Below are 17,920 nucleotides of genomic sequence, written 5' to 3' on the forward strand. Positions count from 1 at the left end.
GTCCTGGTATCACATATACTTTATCCCTCAAGGCTGGTTTTGTGATCACCTTGTAACTTTCTTAGCTTTGCGCATCTGTTCTTCCGAGGCCGAACTGTTTAAAATGAGATTGTTCCAGAGCTTCTTATGTTACAACTAATCATTTTCTAAGTTACAATGGTTTCCCTTTTGTTTGGTTACATGTATTGAGCAATGGCTCTAATTGCTTGAATTGATCTTAATATTTCAATATTCACAGGTATCACCCCTTGCAAGCTGTGTTTTGGTGGTGGTTTGGGGGGGTTTTGTTTGTTTGGTGGTGGTTTTTGGTTGGTTGGTTTGGGTTTTTTTTTATAGATCTACATCACTCTGTCTCACTTCTTTCTCAGGAAGGATGCTCTTCACTCACTTTTTTGTCTGTTCAGATACCTGATGCTCTGTCATCTCTTTTTTTCATACACACTTCCTTCAAATTCATCTTTCCTTCTCTTTCATCTGTCTTTCAAGGGCACTACTTCTCTTTTTAGGAAACTTTCCTATATACTTCACTTAGTCTCAAAACTCCCTATATTAAGGTGCAAAGACATACAGAATTCTGAGGACAATTTGGTGTGGAATGCAGCAAAGTCGTGGGTAGTTCTTTATGAATTTTGCTTCAGAATTAGGGAAACAAGAAACCTTCAGCTGGTTTCCCATAAATACCATGTGAGGAAAGAGATGGACTGGCTGTCTTTTAGAGACTATTGCTTTAGTCCGCTGAGTTACCTTTTCCAGAGTACCCTGGGAAGGTAAATGCTGAGGTGTGTGTTGCATACTGTGTTTTGCCAGCCACCTTTTTGATATTTTCTGATGGAAGACTGAGTGATGCCTTTGGTGTGTGGAGAAGAGCAGGTTGTGGAAGTCGGCAAAGCCAAATGCTGAAGTTCGAACGTTTCTGGATTTGGAGAACTTAAAAGCAGGATGTTGCTATTTTAAGTAGTATTTCAGTTCCTGTCTGCTCAAGTCTGTCAGTGTCTGTCTCAAGAACCAAAACGAAGGAGCTGATGTAAATGCAGCCTTACAAGGCAGAGCTGTTAAATGCAAGAAATGGTCTTTGCCTTTCTAGACCCTCTGGAATGTAGGATTAGTTTTGGCTTCCAATTTCCTTAGCTCCAAGAGCTTGGATCCTTGTAAACCAGGGAAGGTCATGAAAAGATTTGTCAAATGGATGGAGCCCAGGAATCTTTTTCTTAGATGAGGGAGTAGAGCTTTCTGCTTAGCTTTGGAAGAAGGGGTCAAGTCAGCATTCAGTGACAGTGTTATCTCCGTCCTCTCTAGTTTTCTTGGTTCTATGGTTTTAACCTGCGCGCTGCCTCCCAGGATAGGGAGGATTCTGAGATGAGGAGGTTCTACTCATCTTGAATAGAATCTTATTGTCACTTACTTGTCCACACGCTTGTTCCAGACAGCGCCGGTGTTGGTAACTGGGGGTGGAAGGGAGGAGGAGGTTGTCAGAAGAATAATTGCTTATAAAACAATAGGGTTCATTGCCTCTGTTTATGTTTACTTGGGTTCCACAGAGCTCCACCCTGCTGCTTCCTCCCCTTTCTGCCCGCATCCTTAATGCAGCAATAGGCTCTTCTGTCTAAATGCTAACTATTGTTTGTGCTTTCACTCCATACGCAGCTCTGCTGAGCATTCTCATTCAACCAGCATACAGTGGCTCAAATTCCCTATTGCAGCAATGCTGGCATCAGGTCGCAAGCTGTTGTTGCTCACAATGAAAGTCAGTGACAAGCTTTCAGATGTACTTGTTTGGCTTGCATCAGTTTTTGCTTTCAGGATTGTTCTTCTAAGGAGGAGCTCTGTGTAGTATCTCCTTTTTGGAGGTTTATTCTAATCATAAGTGTTAAAGAAGATCTCCTGGAAGTGAGAGTGTTTCTTCAATTGGAGGAGACTTCCTGAATACCAGAGATACCTGTTAGAAGAGCTGTGTCTTCTACTTCTAGCATAACCTCTGCTTTCTGAAAGGCTTTGCCTTATTCAAAATCCAGAGAATTTTTCTAAAGAGAAAATGAAAATAAAAGATGTTAATGGCAGTGCCTCCTTGCCCAGGCCTAATTGACACATGGGATTTTGAAAAGCACCATGAAAGCAAAACAGAGAAGCTAATGGTTGTGATGTGGGAATGTTTTTGTTCATAAGAGCAAAAAAAAAAGTATGTCAGTTTATGAGTTCCATTTATTGTGACACCCAGAGGAAATTGCCTGCATAAACTGATTTGACCTGAGAAAACAGAGGCATTAAAGATACCATCTAAAACTTACTTCTCCAGAATTGCATCCTGAATTCTAAAATTAAAATTTGAAAGTTTTTTAATGCACAGAGTCAACACATGTTACCTGATATGATAGTTAAGTTTATTTGCCCAAGGGTTGTCTGGAACTTGTGAATCTTATATGCAGTAATTTCTGTTTCTAAAACAGTTTTTTTTTTTTCAGTGCTATTGCTCTTACCATAGTATGAAGGAGAAGAAAAGAACCTGATGCAAAAAGACAAGTTGCTAAGGATTATGAGCAGCAGTCTTATGAGACTTCATTATTAATCAAGAAAAAATGTGATATTGGTGGGTGGTAAAAGTATTATTTTAATCAAATGTGTCCTTCCTCCAAACACTCCTACCCTGCCTTCCATTGTTGCTTATATAATTGAGCAAGTTTGTTTGGTTTTGGTTTTTTTAACACCTTAGGTGGTTTTTGGCTGGTTTTCAGTATGATCTAAAGGTTAGTGGAGATGGTTAAGTACTGGCATGTAAAGCTTGTGCAGGACCATAGTGATGAAATGCAAATTACCTGTGGTCTGAGCTGTTGTACGCAGAGCTATGAGCCTCAGCACACACATAGCTTTCATAGCTCCTGTAATGCGTGACAATCTGTTGGATGTGGAAGTGCGATAGTAAGTGTCCTTTCATTTGGCTTATAAATTATGAAACTGCTGTGGAGTTCCATACCTGGCCTGACCTCCCTCTGAATGTGAAGTTTTGTAGGTTGAAATGCCTGGATTTATGTAAAAGAGGGTTAGAATTATAAAAGCTGATCATTTCTCTTATACATCAAGTCCAGGTTCTCACTGTTGTACAGCACATCTCTTTGTGACAGGTTATAATGTATCAGTTAAAACATGGCACTGGTTTGTAGTCTTAACATCTGACAGATCAAATCACAAGAGCTGCTGCTGGGGTAAGTATTTTGCAATTGCTGTCTTAAAAGTAATAGAATTCCATGAAACTGAGGGAAAACGACATAGCTTTGAAATTATTTTAAGACACCATGTTTGTCTGCAGCTGGCATTACACAGCAAAGGGCTGTAACACAGTCCAAGGATATTGGCTGTATCAAGCTGTTGCTGCTAGCAATCTCTTTTTGCAGAAATTGCCACTTCCAACAGCAGGAATATCACAACAGGATGTATCTGTGCACCACTTTGCAGTCTAGTTACTTAATATAAACCTATCTTTATCAGTTCTTTAAGAAAACGTGGCAACGATGCAGAGGAGTATGTCATATTCTCCCCATCCTCCTCCTGTGCAAAATGGTTGCTACTTTTGGCAAAGATGGATAGTGATAGTAACAGCTTAAGCATCTGTAGTAAAATCCTTCAAGTTCATCTGAGATCATATCCGTAACTACACTCATGCTTTTAGTCTGATTATGATGAGACCAGATGAATGTTACTGTTCTAGAAGCTCTGAAGTTTTAACAATTAAACACTACGCAGCACACAATATTAAGATTATGAACAAATTGTTGACTACAACTTCTCATGTTCCTAGGAGTTAAATGATGCTACATCATATCACTGAACAGGTAATTGTTCCCTGGCTTTCCAATTTTTTTATTTATTTGACCTTCCACCTCAGTGCATATCCATCAGCATCTACAAATATTATCAAGGCAGCTTTGGGACTAGAATCACATGGGAATGATACTGGACTAGTACTTCTGAGTAATCTTAAACAGCAGTTATTTTCATGGCATCAGGTTTTCTATCCCGCTTCCTTTTTATGTTGAAACATTCATTCAGTAGCAATTTTCATTAATTTAGCCAAATGGTAATTTTACATAAAGTTTTAGCTATATTTAGCTGTATATTTATATTATTTAGCTGTATATTTAGCTCCTTTTTGTTCTGAAGAAGTAACTAATATCCTTCCTAGCTTCTCAGTTGTCTTAAGAATGTGATTTAGAAACAGCAAGAGTAGCGTTACTAACAAGTTTTTATAAATATATATAGTTTGTCAAATGGGAATTATTTGTCTTTGTTTACTTAGCTTAAGTTACAATCCTCCTCTCTTTTTCTATTGATCCCAGCAATGGGTATAATCCTTTATACTTTTCAAAACTTTGAGTTATTTTTATGGATATTGGCAGGAAGTCACGTTAAGATGATGATGTTAAATGTTTCCCTCTGAATCTAACGTCTTCCATTTCTGCTGGGTGGCTGCTTGTGTGCATTAGTATCTGAGGGGAAGAGCGATGTTAAAACAAGTGAACCAACTCTCAAGACGATTTTGCATCTAAGAGGCACTGTATTACTTCAGCTACAGGTTAATGCAATGTGCATCATCTATGAACTTGATGACAATGTGAATCAAAAATAAGTTTGTTTGTGAACGCTGTATACTGGAAGCGTCTGCAGTCATTGAGAGGTGCTCTGGTTGACAGAACCCGTGAATTAGAGTAAAATTAAGGTCTTTCAGTAGAAACAGTCTGATTCTAGCAGTTTGTTGTCTGAGGCAGAAGGATCACTTTGCCCAGGAGGAAAAGATGAATTAATTGGTGGAATACAAGTGCTTCCCAGACTGCCATCCCTGTGAGTTCCAAAGATTATCTATGCAATCTCACAAAAGGTTAAGGGGACTTGGCCCAATAAGATGTAACATGTGTTGTTGGATCCAAAGTGGTATATAGGGAAGCCTTTGGGAATACAGATGTAACTGCTGCCATTTCGAACTACCGCACCTATCTTTCCCTGCTTACTCCGTAGCTGCATGTTCATGAACATCTCTGATGCTCAGATGTGCTTTGGCATATTGTTTAAAAATTTTGTATCAAGAGATATGAGTGAGACATAATAAATTCATTGAGAGGAAACAACTGTGATAGGCCTGAGAAAAGCTGAACAAATTCATAAAATTTATTAGAAGTACCGGCCTGAAGTTGTTTACTGCAGAATTGCTTTGAGATGTATTTTTAATATGGAAACGCCCCACATTATATATAGAAATACAAATGCAGTGACTTACTGTTGTTCTTTATTTACCTAACCGTAAACGCGAGATTTTTGCATTGAATTGTGGTCATACCAAATGCCTTAGCTGGCATATAAAGTATTTCTTGTACTGCTGGGTAAATTCCGCTAGAATAACTTGGTGTTTGTATTTTTTAAAAGCTGGAACCAATCATACTGATCCCTCCTTGAAAACCAGAAAACTATCTCTCCTCTTTTCCTGAAGGACAGCTTGGGCATTTTGTCAGCTGGAGTGGCTTTGACTCTGCTGCTGCCCAGAGAAGAATCACATCAGGACAGCCCAGAGCCAAGTGTTCACTCTGTCCTCCAAATTAAGTTTTGGTTGTGGTCCTCTGTGCAGCTCCTCTGTTTCTGTGCCTTTGTACGTGTGAATTGCACACAACGGATCTTCCTCTCAAATGCTTCCCATCTGTCCGAAGTGCTCTGTGGCTGCTTACTACGTTTGCAATGAGTGTGCAGACTGGCTGAAGAGCTTTTGTGGCCTTTAGGGAGGACTGGAACTGTAACATAAAAAGGTCCATGTGCAGTGTGATTTAGGTGGCCCCTTCTGTGACTGCCCTGCTCTTTGACAGAGTGATTCAGTGAAGATACTATTCTAGGCCTATGACCTTTAGGTCCCCCCCATTGTTTTTGAAGGGGAAATAGGAAAATGTAATGTAAACTGAAAGCTGTTGTCTTAGCAGAGGAGTTGCTGTTTCTCATGTAGCATGGATTTAACCTCTTGAAGGTTGAATAGTACAGATATTGGATTTTCCTCCCCCTTGAGCTTTTCTTTTTTGTGAAGCTGAATCCTTGCAAATACTTTTAGCAGAAAGTATTATTCCTGATAGTGTTGCAAAAGAAAAAAAATGTTAAAAATTGAACAAAATTTGGAATTCATTTTTCAAGAAAATCACGGTTCTTCAATAGTTGCTTTCAATGAAGCAGATACAAAATGCTTAAGTTTTTTCTGCCGCAGATGAGCTCAAGCCTTCTTAAAAGTCCCAGTTGCAATCTACATTTAAACCATGTTGTTTTTCTTGTTGTTCTTGTTGTTGTCATTATATTGTTTTTTGTGTGCATTTCAGAGGTAGCATGTGGCAACGAGCATTTTCATTTTGGTAGAGTGGTGACTCAAAGGCCATTCAGTGGCTCCTTCATCTAGAATTATAAACTGTAATGACATTGAGAGAGTTGAGTCTTGACAAACTACAGATTATTTTGTTCTCTGGTAGAAGAGCCCCATCTGAACTCTTCTTCCCAGATGGATATGAATATATAGATATATCTATCTATAATATAGATATGAATCTATCTTCCTCCTCCTCCCTCAAACACCTTTTTACGATGGCATCCCCCATATGATTGGCCTGCCTGCTGCTCAGTGTTCCTAGAGTCCAGAAAACAACAGCCTTGTAGGTCACATTTGGTCTTCAGGCCTTCTGGCTCTCCAGGTCTAGGTTAGGAAACTTGGTACTATTGAAAACTGGTGCTATAGTGTAGTTTGAGTGTTGATTTTAGTGTTCTGGGGTTTTTTGTTTGTTTGTTCCGTTTGAGTTCAGAATGTAAGTTATGCTCTGTCATTTGGTCTAATGAAAGGTACTGATTTTTTCCCTCTTAGTGGCTCCTAATGTCTTACTAAGAGTTTTATTGCAACCTGTTGTGTAGCAAAAATACTATTTTTTTTTAAAAGTATGCCCATAAGCACTAAAAGCCTAGTATGTTCACCAGCTCATACCTCAGGGTCTCAAACAGAACAGCACTTCTGAAGTAAAACCTTGTCTAGCAAGTTTTGAGGCAGATGGAATTTGATGGCCAGATTGTTAACCAGCTATAAAATATAGTTACAATGAAAATGTTGATTAACTATTAAGTGTTCGCTACCAAATGAATCTTTGTAACTGTTTTACAAGCAAAATGTGGTGTTACAAAACTGCAGTGCATTCCAACTTCTTGATTAATAGGTTTTGATAATAGATCAATTTCCTGTAGGTAGTAGAGGACATGAAGCCTACTGTAGTTGCTGAGACCTTCCTGTAGAGGCTTATGCAGAGTCTGACATAAAAGTAGGGATTGTTGTGTGATGCCTGTTCATGCTGTTAGTCTTTGTTATTTCTGAACAGTTATCTTCATGCAAAAAAGAAAAGCTCTGTTGCACTCTCTTCTGAGGAAAAGTAATTTAAACTTTAAATTAAAGTTTTAGTGTAAAACATTTGAAGGTAGTTTGTCTAGTTTCAGTTCTGGTTTTTTGGTAAGCCAATGCAACCTGTGTGCTTACCATTCGCATGAAGCGAAGTAGCTAACAAAAGTGAAAACGTAAAACTTAAAGTAGAGAAGTTCTTAACTCTTTGGCTACCATGTCTAACTGTATACACTAGTTTTCAGGTCTGCATTTGTGTGTGAAACCATACTGCTGCAGAAGGTGGTGTTGCCATATGGATGCTGTTACTGGGGTGGAAGAGTGCCAAAAACGTTAATAACATTTCCATTGTGCCTACACACTTCAGGTGTCACCAGAAGCTGATTTAATAATGTAGTTTTTGTTGCACAGTAGCAAATCTCTGTTTCTTTTCTTGATTCATTTCTTGCTTGGAAAGACACTGTGCAATAATTGAAAATAGCATAAACTGAGACACTTCTGTCTTCAAGTATTGGTGGCATTATTAAACAAATGCTTATTGTGACTAGGTCAGTTTTAAGAGATTAGGTTTTACTTGTAATTTAAAATGTGGCAAGGAAACTAATCAATAGGAAAAATGTAATTATCAACAAAATCATTTCATGCGTGTTTGTTAAGACTAATTTGGGGAATAAAAGGTGGGAATAGTTAAACTTTTAATCAACAGTATTTTTCCAGATATACTTATTTTAAATATAGCTGAGAGGTTACATTTCAATTCCTGATTCACAGCATTAACATTTCAAATTTTTTATTTTAAACCCAAGCCACTAAGCATTAAATTAAAAAAATCTTCATCTCTGACATTGCAGTAATGAGTTGTACTGTGCCAGTCTCCAACAGGGTTGGTAATAACTAGCTTTGATTCTATTTCATGAGATTTTTATGTTACAATTTGGATTGATGGTAATATAAGGCTAGGAAATGCTGATTGTGTTGGCATGGGAATGAACATTCCCTTTTTAGATCAAAATAACTTGAATAGCTTTTGATATTGGATTTCATTCCTAACGTGAAAAATGCCTTCTTCCAATAGAAAGAGTCTGATAGCTACAGTTTGCAAGCTGGGGCAGATTTGACTTTCAGGCATCATGGAGTATAATATTTTGAAGAAAAATACACCAAAAAGAGAAGCCAGAGCTGTCTGCCCCAATTTTGCTGTTTTATTTTGCTTTTGGCTTAAAAGGGATTTGGGTTTTGGCTGTTAATCTAACAAGCTGTTTACCTTGGCAGACCTGGGCCTAAGACCAGCCTTTGTTGGTTAACAAATAAAATTAGTTTGAGCTCACTGTCCATGGAGTGTTTTCTCACATCATAAATCATTGTGCAAAACAGGACACTGTTTTAGTCCAGTTCCTGAGGGGAAATCTAGCACAGCACTTCGAGGTGTGTTGTACTTAGATGTGGAGCAAAACTCAGATCTGCTTTTTCCTTAGCATATCTAGATCAGTGTTGTTTCCAGTATCAATCCAGCTTCCATAAAGACAAAATTTCACATCAAAAGAAACAATAAAGGTTAAGTTTGACCGGCAGAATGAATTTTTCAAAACGTAGTTTGAGAAAGTGGCATGGTTTAGCATGCTTTAGAAGATGAACTTGATTTAAAAACTGCAGTTCATGGACCTATAAATTTATAATGCACTTTTAGGCTGTCATATGCTCTACAAGCTTCACTAATGCGATAAATGAGAATTTTCAGTGATCTCAGAAGTACCTTCTGATCAGTTTGTCACAATCTGCACATTTGTTAGGTGTGCTCTTATTCCTCTTTCCAAACTCTGCTCTTGGTTTCCTTTGAAGAGTTTATAAACATCTTGATTGTGTGGTCCATTTTTGGTGACTCCTATGTCTTTGACAGCTTACACACACTTTTGTTACAGTAATCGAATTCTCTGAGAGGAGACAGCTTTTAAAAATATTTATATGTGTGTTTTAATAAGTGGAAACTTTTACAGAGAGTGAAGAGCCTGCACAGTAAAGGGTTTTTTTGTTTGTTTAATTAAACTTCCAGTAAAACAAAAGTGGTTGAACAGCTGCAGCTGTCTGTTTATGAATTAGTGCAAGGCAGACAAACTTCAGAAAGATCACTCCAGTGCCTCCAGCCTACCTAAGGAGCTGTAGTCTCAACTCAACAGCCCTGTCCTACCTTTTGGTCTCTTTTCATAAGAGAGAACATAATGAATAAGAAAACAAAAATGTCAAGAATCGTGTCAATTTTACAGCCTTCTTAGGGGAAAACTTCAAGCGCAGCAACAGGTACTAGAACTCTTTTAAAACATGGGACTTAGAGAGTGGGAGAGTTGTTTGCAGTCTGAATGTTCAGGAGTGTTTGAAGAATCAGTAGCTGGAGCCAGCCCGAATCCCTGCTCCATTGCCATCTGCCCCTTACAACTCTCTAACCACCTCCTGGTTGCTTAGGGAGAACTCGGAGCAAAGCATTATATAATTGCATCCACAGCAAAATAGGAATAGGATTTAAAAGCTTCCTAAGTAGGGAGGAGAAATGACTTGGCACATACAAAAAGCAATGTATAAGCTGTGAGTCCTGAGAACAAGTGCATCCTAGTAGGCTGCTTAAAAATGAAGGATACAGGACTTTGCTCTCCAAACAAAGGACTTTCCTGGGGCTCAACCAAATTGGAAATACCCTGCTGAATATACTGAATTTTGCCCTTTTTGAGCCTGAGTGCTGTTGTGTTCTGTGGAGATATACTTTTTAATTGGTGTGAGGCTTAAAAAGCAGTGTGTGTACCTTGGTGCTGCTGCCTGAATCCAGTAGTCTTTGGAGAGCTATTGTGTAAATACAACTTCTGAACCAACTTTATTGGTTTCTCTGAGGTAAAGTATGCATATGTGGGTAATATCGATGCTATTTTTAGGGACTTCTAGTTCATATTTTAGAACTATGTAGGGTTGTTTTAGAGGGTTTTTTTCTGTGTGTTTTCTCTAACTGGAATGGGTATTTCAACAGATTCTCTAGTTTGTGTAGCAGTTGGCACAGAAGGGGTCCAGAAACTCCACCAAAGGTCACCACCTCGGAATGGCTCCATAGTTACGGTGGTATGCTGCAGGGCAACTAGGTGGGTTTAAAAATTGGTTGGATGGTTGAGCTCAAAGGGTTGGTCTTTCCAGATCTTCTGCAAGTCCCTGAGGCTTCAAGACTCCAAACCCCCAACTTTCCTGAATGAAGGGCAGGCAGAATCTGTGCCTCTTGGGGTGTGATTTGGAGACTCCTAAAATAGCAGGTCTGGAAGCCTGAAGTTTGTATCTTCTGACACCAGGAGGAGGGCTCCTGCTCCACCTCAAGAGCTACAGTTACAGAACTGATTCAGTGCTCTTGTAGGTGGTGAGGGTTTGGGTGCTGCATCCAGTGAAACACCCAAGCTGGGTAATTCTGAGCCGTGCCGGAGCACCAGGAGAAAGTAGCAAGTGGTAGCAGTAGGTAAATTCCCTGCTGTGGGGGATGGAGACTCTCATCTGCTGACCTGACCTGCCATGTAGAGAGGCTTGTTGCTTGCCAGGGGCTTGGATCTGGAACACCGTGGAAGGACTGCCCAGGTTTGTCTGGCCCTCAGAGTACTATCCCCCGCTGCTCTTCCACGTAGGCTTCAATGATATTGCCAGGAGTGATCTGGAAAGTATCAGTTGTGACTACATGGCTCTGAGGTGACAGCCAAGGGCATGGGAGCCTGGGTGGTTCACACCCTTGATCCTTTCAGTGAGAGGGAAGGGTGTGAGGAGAAGTGGAGAGATCCTGCAGGTAACAATTGGTTGCATAGCTGGTATCAGCAACAGAGTTTTAGTTTTATGATCATGAGACCATTTTGAGGATAGCTTGGAAAAGATGGGATCCATCTGACTTAAGTGAGGCAAAAGCATCTTTGCTAACAGGCTGGCCAACCAGGTGAGGAGAGCTTTAAAATAGAAATGATGGAGAGCGGATGACCAACAATCTTGTGAGTGAGCGGTGGACCAGGTTGGCAAACAAAATGTGTAGAGTGATGCAAACAGTAGGGACCTTGTAATCAACAAAACAGGACTGAGGGGGGTCCTTCCCAAGCATATCCATATAAACAAGGAAGTGCCTTTCAAAATTACAGGGAAAACTCTTGTACTCTTTCTGGGAAATCAGCATGGCTGGTTGCCTTTCTGAAATGTCTGTGCTCTTATGCATACAGTGTGAGGCTCAAAGAAGAGTAATTACATGTCTGCACTGAGTTGCAGAGTTACGATTTGATTGGGATCATGAAGATATGATAGGATAGCTCACATGATTGGAGTGCTGCAATAGATGGATACAGGTTCTGTGTGAAGGACAGGCTAGGACAGCAAGGAAGGGAAGTTACTCTTCATGCTGCAGAGCAGCTGAAATGCATGGAGCTCAGCTGTGGGACAGAAGATGAACCACCTGAGAGTTTGTGGGTTATAGTTAGAGGGCAGATAAATGTAGATGATGTTGTGGTGGGTGTCTCTACAAGCCACCTAACCAGGAAGAGAAGTAGTTGATGAGGCCTTCTTCAGACAGCTGCAATAAGGCTCATGTTGGCAGGACATGGCCCTCGTGGAGGATTTCAACCACCTTGATGTCTACTGAAGGGATAGAGTAGTTTGCTTATGTGCTTGGTGTGAGCAATCCAGGAGATTTCTGGAGTGTGGTGACTGCTGAATCTCATACTTGTGAACAAGGAAGAACTGTTTGGGGATCTGATGGCTGAAAGCAGCCTTGGCTGCGCTGACCGTGAGATGGTAAAGTTCAGGATCCAGAGAGAAGGAGGGGAAAAAAACAGAAAACGAGGCTTGCAATCCTGGACTTGAAGAGGAAAGACTTTGGCCTGTTCAGGGGTCTGCTTGGAAGAATCCCCCTGGAGACAGTTGCAGAGAAAAGAGGGATCCAGCTGAGCTTGTTGGTTTTCAGGGACCACTTCCTCCAAGCTCAATAGTGGTCCATCCTGACAAGCAGAAAAACAAGCAGAGGTGGTAGGATGTCTTCATGGATGAACAAGGAGCTTCTGACAAAAATCAGACATAAAGAGTAAAGGAGGTGAAAGCAGGGAGAAGTGACCTGAGACGAAGGTAGAGAGAATGTCTGTGTGTGCAGGGATGGGGTTAGGAAAGGCAAAGCCCACCTGGAGTTGTATGTGGTGAGGGATGTTGTTGTGGGTTAATCCCAGTGTACAGCTCAGCCCCACACGGCTGTTCACTTGCTCCCCCACAGAGGGATGGGGAAGCAAATTGAAAGGGTAAAAGCAAGAAAACTCATGGGTTGAGGTAGACAGTTTAACAGGTAAAGTGAATGTTGCTTGTGCAAGCAAACCAAAATAAGGAATTCAGCCTCTACTCTCCATCAGCAGGCAGGTGTTAGCCATCTCCAGGAAAGCAGGGCTTCATCAAACATAATGGTGACACGGAAAGACGAATGCATAACTCCAAACATCCCCCTTCCTCCTCCTTCCTCCCAGCTTTTATTGCTGAGCATGATGTCATATGGCAAGGAATATCCCTTTGGTCAGTTAGGGTCAGCTGTCCTGCCAGTGTCCCCTCACAACTTCGTGTGCATCCCCAGGCTGCACACTTCTCTGACTGTGAGAAGCAGAGAAGGCCTTGAGGCTGCTCTGTGCGAGCACCCCTCAGCAATAGCTAAAACATCTGGCTGTTATCAAGACTGTTTTGGTCACAAATCCAAAACTTAGTACCATGCAAGCTGCTGTGAAGAAAATTAACTATCCTAACCGAAACCAGTACAGATGTGAAAGACAACAATAAAGGCTTCTGTGGGTACCTGAGCAGAAAGAGGAAGACTAGGGAAGTGTGGGCCTACTGCTAAAGGGGAATGAGAGCCTTGTCACAGAAGTACTTGATGCCTTACTCACCTTAGTCTTTAATAGCAATACTGGCTGTTAGCAATCCCATGGCCCTGAAACTAGTGGAAGAGTTCAGGGCAAGGTAGACCTACACTCAGTGGAGGAGAATCAGGTTAGGGAATATTTAAACTGCACATGTGCAAGGCTATGGCCCCGGTGGGGTTTGTGCTGAGGGAGCTAACTGATATTGGGAGGCCACTCTTGATAGTCTTTGAACAGTCATCATGATTGGGAAAGCTTCCTTAAGACTGGAAGAAAGCAAATGTAATTCCTGTCTTCAAGAAAAGCAAGAAGCCTCCTTTTTGCTGAGAACTACAGGCAGGTCAGCTTCATGCTGACCTCTTGCAAGGTGATGAAGCAAATAATCCTGGAAGCCATTTCTGAACGTACGAAGGTCAAGAAGCTGTTTGGGAGTAGTCAGCATGGATTTATGAAGGGGAAGTCGTGTCTGAGCCATCGTTTAATTTCCTACAATGAGATCACTGACTTGGTGGAACAGGGGAGGGCGGTGGATGTTGTTTACGTTGATTTCAGCAAAGCTTTTGACGCTGTCTCCCGTGTCATCCTCATTGACAAAGTGATGAAGTGCAGACCAGGTAAATGGACAGTGAGGTGGGCTGAAAACTGGCTGAAGTGCCAGGCTCAAAGGGCTGTGATCAGCAGCATGAGCTCCAGCCGAAGGCCGGTCGCTGGCCACGTGCCGCAGGGGTGGATAATGGGCTTGGTGCTGCTCAGCATCTTCACTTGATGACCCGGATGCTAGGTCAGAGGACCGCTCTCAGCAAGTTTGCAGGTGATGCAAAACTGGAGGAGTGTTTGACTGCCCAGAGGGTTGTGGTGCCGTTCAGAGAGGCCTCAACAGGCTGAAGAAATGGGCTGACAGGATCCTTGTGACCAAAGGGAAATGCCAAGTGCTGCACCTGGTGAGGAATAACCCCAGGCTGAGTGGCTGGAAAGCAGCTTTGGCAAGAGGGATCCTGGTAGATGCCAAGCAGAGCATGAGGCAGCTCCCAGCTTCCTGGGCTGCATGAGGCAGAGGCTTGCAGCAGGTGGAGAGAGATGATCGTTCTCCTTTTCTCCTCCTCTCCTTTCTGGTGAGGCACATCGGGAGTGTTGTGTGTGGTTCTGGGCTCTCCCAAACAAGAGGGAGATGGAGATACTGGAGGAAGTCCAGCGCAGGTCCGTGAAGATGGCTGGGGGATTGGAGGATCTGACATGTGAGGAGAGTCTGCGAGAGATGGGACTGTTTAGCCTGGAGAAGAGAAGGCTCACAGGGGTGGTATTGATGTGTCTGACTACGTGATGTGTTGGAGTAAAGCAAGTGGAGCCAGCCTCCTCTTGGCGGTGGACAGTGAAAGGACAAGAGGCAATGGGCATGAATTGAAATACAGGAAAATCCATTTAAGCACAAGAAAACCTTTTTAGCTTTAAGAGTGATTGAACACTGGAATGTCCATCCTTAGAGATGTTCAAAACCTGGCTGCATAAGACCCTGAGCAACCTGCGCATTAGCTGTCTCTGCTTGGAATAAGGGGGTTTGGTCTACAGATGTGCCTTCTAACCCTAAATGTTGTGTAATTTGGGTACTAGTTAATGTGTTGTACTCTACTTGCAAGGTAATAAAAAATAGAGTACCATCAGGGACTGTCCTGAGACTTGTTCTGTTTAACATCTGCATCAGTTACTGGAGAAGGCAGTGGAGCGCACTCTCCTCAAGTCCGTGATTGATATGAAATTGGTGGAACGGTAGATGTGCTAAAGAGTGCAGGGACCAGAGGATAGAGGAACTCTGATTGTCTAGCTTGGAGAAAACGGAAGGTCCTAGTAGCAGCCTTACAATACCTGTAAGAAGGTTGTCAAAAAGATGGTGTCAGGCTCTTCACAGCAGTGCATGGTGGGACAGCAAGACCAATGGATGTAAGTAAATTGAAACCAGAAAGGTTCCAATGGACTGTAGAAAGAAAACTTTTCTCCCAGTCAAGCAGTGGAGCAGGTTGCCCTGCATGCCCTACCTCTGTCCTTGGTGGTTTTCAAGATCCTCATGGACAAAGCCCTGAGCAACCTGGTTAGACCTCAGAGCTGGTCCATCTTTGAACAGGAAGCTGAACTAGAGACCTGAGGTTCCTCCAGGCCTGAATGACTTTGATTTTTCAGTTAAGTTTCAGTGGTAAATTTTTCAAGTTCTGTTTGCATGTCAGCTTGTAATGTGTGGTGACACTTTTTCTCTTTTGCTGTTCATGATGTAGTTTAGCAGGTCTCTTGTGAACTGATTTTATAATGTTTTTGGGCTTCACAGAAGCACCAATAGATGAATATTGATGAATAGATGAATATCAGCTGTAGCCTTGTGTCTGGGATGTATCTGAAAGTCAGAATACTCTTTTAGCTATGACTTGCAGGCTCTGGGGGAGGAAGGGAGATGTTCAGCATTGTGTCTGTGTGACATTTTGGGGGTGGAAAGGAATAACTCTGCTTTCCTGTTAGCTTAATTCAATTTAGTCCTCAGGGCTTCTGTTATTTAGGCAGAGCCTTTTTAGTGTCTGTGGTATAATGGTTACCTTTGCTTTGAGCTGTATTGCCTGTTTGCTGGCCACATCTTGCAGAGTTCACATAGCGCAGTCATTTGTGCAGAAAGCAGATGCCTATTACTAGTTCTCATTTTGCTGTTTCGATGGTTGAAGTGCTAAATGTTTGGTGGAACATCCTGGGGCATGGTTTTCCACTGAAGAAAACAGGAGTAAGGCTTTACAAATATGACTATCCTTGACCTTGCCAGTCTGGCTCCTCCTAGTAGGTATTTGACAAAACATTAAATATAACTATGGCTTCCATATTTGAATACCCCAGGTCTATTATTTTTGATTCTCCAAAGGATTTTTTCTATCTTTATGACTTCCTTAATTCTCAACAGGGACTTTGTTGTGTGTATCGTTTCAAGGGATGGGGAGTCTTCCCAGGAAAAGAACAAGGCAGACCATATAGTGGTGGCAAGCTTATAACACACCTGCTTCATAGCAGACATTCAGAGCAGTTAGGAGTATTTCATCTTCAGATCCTCTGATGCATAATCACAAGTGAAAGTAAATTTTTCTCCCTTTGGTGAAACCTTGCGAGAGCATGTTCATGCAGAAGAGCTCTGTATTTCTGTATAAACAGCAGTGAAACTCAGCATGATGCAAAAAATTCTTACTAAATGCTCTTTAGGTTGATAGTGATGTATTTAGCAAAGTGCGTGCAGTGACTTAGGATGCTTATGGATTTGACAACCTGTCCAGAAGTAAAATGCTTTCGAAGTCCTGTGAACAAAAGCTAAAACGTTGTCCAAGAAATAAAAGTAAACTTTGTAATGCTGCCAGAGCCGAAGCATCACAGATTAATTTCCTTTCAACAGTAAAGAAAAATGTGTGCCACTTCTTGTCTTAACCATGATGGGCATTACTGTATTGGTTTTGTGTGTTATTTTTTTTCCTTTGGCATCTTTTATAGCAGTTACCCACAAAATGTTACCATTACATGTTGCCTATTTGATGTGCTTTCTTGGTTAAGCTGAATATATCACTTTCACTGAGAACATATAATTGAATTGATGTTTTCTTATTCTTTCCAAAGGCTTACTTAAATGTAGTCAATAATTGTGCATATGTGTGTTTCTCTTTCAGTGGAGGCGATAGTGGAGTGTGACTACAAAGCTCAACATGATGATGAGCTGACGATCACTGTAGGTGACATAATCACCAATATCAAGAAAGATGATGGAGGCTGGTGGGAAGGACAGCTCAAAGGCAGAAGAGGTTTGTTCCCTGACAACTTTGTAAGAGTGAGTACAAAGTGGAACTGTTCTTGTGTGTATATGCTTTATGTACTGTGCTGTTTAGGCTAAGTATCAGCCTTTATAGCATAATATTTCTTATATCCAAAACCATAATATATTGCAATACAATGTTCTATTTAGGCTGTGTTAAAAGAAAAAATCACTTTGTTTGCAAAGACAATGTAGTTTTGATATCCTGAAAGTAAAAGTAGCTACCCCTACATTTCTCTGCTGTTCAGTGATTACATTTGACTGTGTGGTCTGGGAACAAAGTGCTTATTCTAGAACAACTGATATGTCATGAAATTTGCAATATTTTCTCTTCTCTGTAACTGCTACTTCTTCTCCAGAGTGCTTTCCTAGGTTTTATAGAAGCTTTTTGTGAATACTTATTCCTGGCTAAACTAGTTGAGAATAATTAAAATGGATTTTTTCAAACAGTTGCCTATAAAAATTTTAAAAAACAAATAAAGTCATATACTTTGTATTTCATGTAACGTACCAAATAACTTGCAGTAATGCTGGTTTTAGGAAAGCCATTCAAAGTTTTAGAAATATATGCCTTTTTTACTGGGCGTGTGTGTGTGCACATATGTCTGCACATATGAGACTACCTATTAGTACTTCTGGGCCTCCTTGATTTGTCATTGCAGACCTAGGCTGTTAGTTTCTATAAACCTCCATAAACTTGACTTTCCACTATGGAAAAGAGAAAAAACTACAATAAATTGCATAAATAGGTTTTATGTTAGTCTCTTACTACAGCTTCAGAGGATCTTTGGGACTTTCCCCTTTCCAAGGGTATAAGTATGTTTTTTTCCT

General features: G+C 41.0%; 1 protein-coding gene and 1 long non-coding RNA gene across 5 annotated transcripts in view; both read left to right on the forward strand.

Moving 5' to 3' along the window:
* SH3KBP1 (SH3 domain containing kinase binding protein 1) overlaps positions 1 to 17,920 on the forward strand; it is a 235,832-nt gene that overhangs the window by 10,697 nt on the left and 207,215 nt on the right. The window contains exon 2 of one of the 2 annotated variants that reach the window (XM_075775507.1): positions 16,947 to 17,104. In XM_075775507.1, coding sequence (XP_075631622.1) covers positions 16,947 to 17,104 — 158 coding nt within the window. The remainder of the gene's footprint in view (positions 1 to 16,946; positions 17,105 to 17,920) is intronic. The other variant, XM_075775514.1, reaches the window with a different exon arrangement.
* Positions 1,881 to 5,860, forward strand: LOC142600129 (uncharacterized). 3 transcript variants are annotated; one of them, XR_012833584.1, is made up of 4 exons: positions 1,881 to 2,584; positions 3,791 to 3,824; positions 4,559 to 4,830; positions 5,410 to 5,860. It is a non-coding gene; the product is annotated as an uncharacterized LOC142600129 (long non-coding RNA). The 3 variants fall into 3 exon arrangements; XR_012833585.1 differs by lacking the exon at positions 5,410 to 5,860 and having other exon boundaries at positions 1,881 to 2,597; positions 4,559 to 5,286; XR_012833583.1 differs by lacking the exon at positions 5,410 to 5,860 and having other exon boundaries at positions 4,559 to 5,286.

The sequence above is a fragment of the Balearica regulorum genome, chromosome 1 (genome assembly GCF_011004875.1).
Source record: "Balearica regulorum gibbericeps isolate bBalReg1 chromosome 1, bBalReg1.pri, whole genome shotgun sequence".
NCBI classification, from domain to species: Eukaryota; Metazoa; Chordata; class Aves; order Gruiformes; family Gruidae; genus Balearica; species Balearica regulorum.